At 46.8% G+C, this 5000-nt stretch overlaps 1 protein-coding gene across 1 annotated transcript in view; it reads left to right on the top strand.

Annotated features, from left to right (window-relative positions):
- The window catches only part of LOC143298987 (uncharacterized), a 31930-nt gene that overhangs the window by 19318 nt on the left and 7612 nt on the right, over nt 1-5000 (top strand). The window contains exons 12-13 of the mRNA XM_076612047.1: nt 1228-1341; nt 2433-2518. Of these exons, the coding sequence (XP_076468162.1) occupies nt 1228-1341; nt 2433-2518 (200 nt within the window). The remainder of the gene's footprint in view (nt 1-1227; nt 1342-2432; nt 2519-5000) is intronic.

Genomic DNA, 5000 nt, shown 5'->3' with positions numbered 1-5000 from the left:
CTGTCTGTCTGTCTGTCTATCTATCTATCTATCTATCTATCTATCTATCTATCTGTCTGTCTGTCTGTCTATCTATCTATCTATATGTCTGTCTTTTTACTCATCTATTTGTTCATTTATGGCTCCTTGCTTGTATACTATTTGGTTGTTTCTTCATGTTCTGCTTTACTTGGTTTCAACTTCCACATTTACCAATAAGTACGAGTGCGTTTTTACGTGTCACCTTTTTACTACGCCATATAGGACATCCATACTTCATTTTCGAGGGTGTGCGTGCTGGGTATCTCTTTGTTTCCATAACTCATAGAACGCTGACATGAATTACAGGAAATCTAACGTGCATATTTCATCTTGTGTATGCGTGTGCACTCGAAGGGAGTTCAGCAGGTCTGAACATTTGTTGACCTGAGAGATCCGAAAAGCCTTCACCCTTAACTCACTCAGTACGGCCAGTCCTCTCTTCTCCTCTACACAGACCCCTCGGATGTCCAGTGGGTGTCTGAATGACCCAACCTTTACCTTCCGTCGTCAGAATTGTGGTATTCTTTGTCAACATTCACCTCTTCAGTATAAGAGCCTTCCGCTTGCAATATTTTGATGATGGTAATTGGGGTGAAACGCTGTTAACGTCGTCTCTTTCGCCGTTCGTATGGAGAGAGTTAACCCACCAGGCGCTGCGACAGGGACAGGAACCCAGGACGTTTCACAATGAAAGTCCAGCGCTTTAACCACTCGGCTGTAGCGCCCATCACCCTGGTCGTCACGTGCAGCTTGCGTCACGTGCATCTGTTGAGCTTCCTGCTGAGGAGGACGATTCCATTGTTATTGTTGTCAGTGATGACTGTGTTGGAGGTGATGATGATGATGATGATGATGATGATGAAGGTGGTGGTGGTGGTGGTGGTGATGGTGATGGTGGTAGTGGTGTTGGTGATGATGATGAAGGCGTTGGTGGTGGTGATGATGATGATGATGGTCATGGCGTTACGATCCGCGTAAACGATGTTCATTTGTACGTTTTCCTGTGACGATGATAAAAGTACGAATACAGACAATAAATAATGATTATGATGATTATGACAACGACAACGTTGGTGGTGTTGGTGATGGTGCTGCTGCTACTGACGATGATAATGATGATGATGATGATGACGACAACGAGCACACTGACACTCTCACCCCCCCCCCCCCCACCCACCCCCCACGCCCCGTCCCGTGCTCTGCCAGGTGCTGATGGAGTTCGGCAAGCTGCTGAACCTGCGCCTGGTGGACCTGTTCGCCATGATGGACAAGGACGGCAGCAAGACCCTCACCCGCTTTGAGATCAAGAGTGGGCTGCTGGTACGGTTGTCTTCCCTTTCTGTTGGGCCTCTCTGTCTGTCGGTCTGGCTGTCTGGCTGTCTGTCTGGCTGTCTGTCCACGTGTAAGTCTGGTTGGCTAACTGTCTGTCTGTGTCTATCAGTCTGTCTATCTTTCTGGCTGTCCATGTGTTGGTCGGTCGGTTGGTCAGTCGGTCGGTTGGTCTCTCTGTCTCTGTCTCTCTGTCTATGTCTGTCTGTCTCTCTTTCTCTCCCTCTCTCTCTTCTTTCTTGTTCCTTTGATTTAACGTCTTTTCACTTTCACTCTATCTCTCTCCATGTATCGGTCTGGTTGGCTGTCTCTGCTTGTCTATTTCTATATCAGTTTGTCTGTCTGTTCACGTATCGGTCTTAAAAAGCGTGTTCTTCTCTCGCTTTTTCTCTCTCCCGCTCTCTCTTTTTATGTATATGTATATACATATCTGTCTATCTGTCTATCCATCTATATATGTGTATATATACACACATCACACATACATATATACTTCTTCTTCTTCTGCGTTCGTGGGCTGCAACTCCTACGTTCACTCGTATATACACGAGTGGGCTTTTACGTGTATGACCGTTTTTACCCCGCCATGTAGGCAGCCATACTCCGCTTTCAGGGGTGTGCATGCTGGGTATGTACTTGTTTCCATAACCCACCGAACGCTGACATGGATTACAGGATCTTTAACGTGCGTATTTGATCTTTTGCATGCGTGTACACACGAAGGGGGTTCAGGCACTAGCAGGTCTGCACACATGTTGACCTGGGAGATCGGAAAAATCTCCACCCTTTACCCACCAGGCGCCGTCACCGAGATTCGAACCCGGGACCCTCAGATTGAAAGTCCAACGCTTTAACCATTCGGCTATTGCGCCCGTCATACATATATACAATCTACCTGTCTTTTCTTTATTTCTCTATCTGTCAAATAATCAGTCGACCTGTATACCTGTCTGTCAAGTTTTCAATCCAACTCTCTCTTTGTTGTTGTTATTCTCCTCCTCCTCCTCCTTGTCTTCCTCCTCCTCCTCCTCCTCCTCCACATATAACTGCTGATCGTCAAAGCGGATGTGACTGCCCACCAGGAGGCGAACATCCCGCTGTCCGAGAAAGCCCTGGACCATCTGGTAGAGAGGCTGGACGCTGATGGAGATGGGGAGATCGACTACGGGTAGGTTCCTCACTCACAGTTGGGTAGATGAAATAACGGGTAGGTTCTTCACTCACACATGGTGGTAGGGGGGGAGGGGGGGGGGAGGGGGATCGTCTACGGGTAGGTTCTTCACTCGTAGTTTGGTAGATTTAACAACGGGTAGGTTCTTAACACAAACATGGGGTGGGGGGTTGAGTAGATATCGACTACGGGTAGGTTCTTCACTCACACATTGGGGGGAGGGGGGGGGGGTGCGGGTGGGTGGAGGGGGGGGAGGAGGATCGACTACGGGTAGGTTCTTCACTCGTACTTGGGTAGATTTAACAACGGGTAGGTTATTCACTCATACATGGGGATGGGGGGATTAAGTACAGGTAGGTTCCTCACTCACACATTGGGGTAGGGAGGGGGCGGGTTGGGGTGGGGGTGGTGGGCAGATCGAATACGGGTAGGTTCCTCACTCACAGTTGGGTAGATTTAACAACGGGTAGGTTCTTCACTCACACATGGGCGGAGGGATGGGGGAAGGGGGTCGACTACGGGTAGGTTCTTCACTCAGTCGGGGGGATTGGTTACAGGTAGGTTCTTCACAGTTGGGCAGATTGACTACGGGTAGGTTCTTCACAGTTGGGTAGATTGACTACGGGTAGGTTCTTCACAGTTGGGTAGATTGACTACGGGTAGGTTCTTCACAGCTGGGTAGATTGACTACGGGTAGGTTCTTCACAGTTGGGTAGATTGACTACGGGTAGGTTCTTCACAGTTGGGTAGATTGACAACGGGTAGGGTCTTCAATTTCACATGGGGGAATTGACAACGGGCAGGCTCTTCACTCACTTGGCTACGGGTAGGTTCTTCACAGTTGGACGGGTAATTCTCCAATCACTTGGCTACGGGTAGGTTCTTGACTTACACATGGGGAGATTGACTTCGGGTAGATTCACGGTTGGGTAGATTGACAACTGGTAGGTTCTTCACTCACACATCGGAAGATTAGCTTCTTCACTCACAGATGGGGACATTGACTGCGGGTAGGATTATCACTCACACACATAGCGGTGCACTACGGGTAGATTATCCACTCACGCATGCAATGGTTGTATTGTGTTTGTTTCGGTTTACTGCTTAATTCAGTGTAACAACTCCTTGTGGTTCTTTTTGTGTTTTTTGTTTTACATTTATGAATTTGACACAGACATTTGTATTTTTCTTGTAAAATTCGATGACCTTCATCAATTCTAATATTCCTTTCGTTCCGTAACAATTTACGTTTCGTGGGCAGCTTCAAAGAGACATTAAATCAAGTGATAATCTACGTACTTACATTGATGTCCCGACATGCTCAGCCACGAAGAGTGTCCACTGGGAAGACGAGGGTTAGAACCTTATCAGTGGCATAGCAATGTGCGGTTTTTCAGCTCTGCCCATAGCCAGCTTCTAAGCAGACTGTGCTGTGGGCTCAAATGGGGAAACTCAGACCACGCAATCGAGGGTGATCCATTTCACGGACACGTGTTTGAGAAGTGTTGCCCAGATTTCCTTACTAATACTGGAGGTGTCTGTAACACCTCACGACCTGGTTGAGACCTGAGCGTGTGACATTAACTCTCTCTATACGAACGGCGAAAGAGACGACGTTAACAGCGTTCATCAAAATATTGCAAGCGGAACGCTCTTATACTGAAGAGGTGAATGTTGACAAAGAATACCACAGTTCTGACGACGGAAGCTAAAGGTTGGGTCATTCAGACACCCACTGGACATCCGAGGGGTCTGTGTAGATGAGAAGAGAGGACTGGCCGTACTGAGTGAGTTAACTGAGGCGTCGTCATGAAAGTCCTCAATCCAAACGGGACCACAGTGACAGCGTAATCACCATCCTCATAATCATTCACTAAGAAAACAAACAATTGAACGATTGTTGCATTTAAAAAAATTGTCTCAGATTCAGTTTGCCTTTCGTGACCTGTTTTAACTTTGCGACCAAATTTTCTGTCTCCCCTCCAGGTCCATGTCTGTGATGAGCGTGTCAAAGTCTTCGGTGTCGGCAGTTCAGAACTCAGAACTCATCTAATTGTTTTAAAACCCATAAGAGGAATTGTGGACACTAAAAACTAAACACAACAAACAAACAAAAAATAAAAGCAATAAGTTGTGAGCACAAGATATTCCACAAGACATAGTGTGGAATGTCTCTGGAAGCACTAGTAAGGGCAGTCTGAACTCCACTGGTTAATGGAGTCGGTTAGTCGGTGGTGTCCCTTGTACGCTGAATCAGAACTGACACACCTGACTCAACGGCAGTGCAGGGCCTCCTCTGACGGTGGCCTGACATTGACAGCTTCTGGTTATGAAAAATGTTTTGGGATAGGAAAGAAAATTTGATGTTCCCAGTCGTCTGACCACGAAAATGTTGACAATATTTTGTCTTTCCTTGATAACGTTAATTGTTTTCTCTTTTCTAAACGGTTCATTTAATCATCATTATTTATATAAAGAA

Source organism: Babylonia areolata, chromosome 24, assembly GCF_041734735.1.
Source record: "Babylonia areolata isolate BAREFJ2019XMU chromosome 24, ASM4173473v1, whole genome shotgun sequence".
Classification (NCBI taxonomy): domain Eukaryota; kingdom Metazoa; phylum Mollusca; class Gastropoda; order Neogastropoda; family Buccinidae; genus Babylonia; species Babylonia areolata.
Note: the sequence above shows the minus strand (reverse complement) of the source record. Positions and strands in the feature narration are given on the sequence as shown.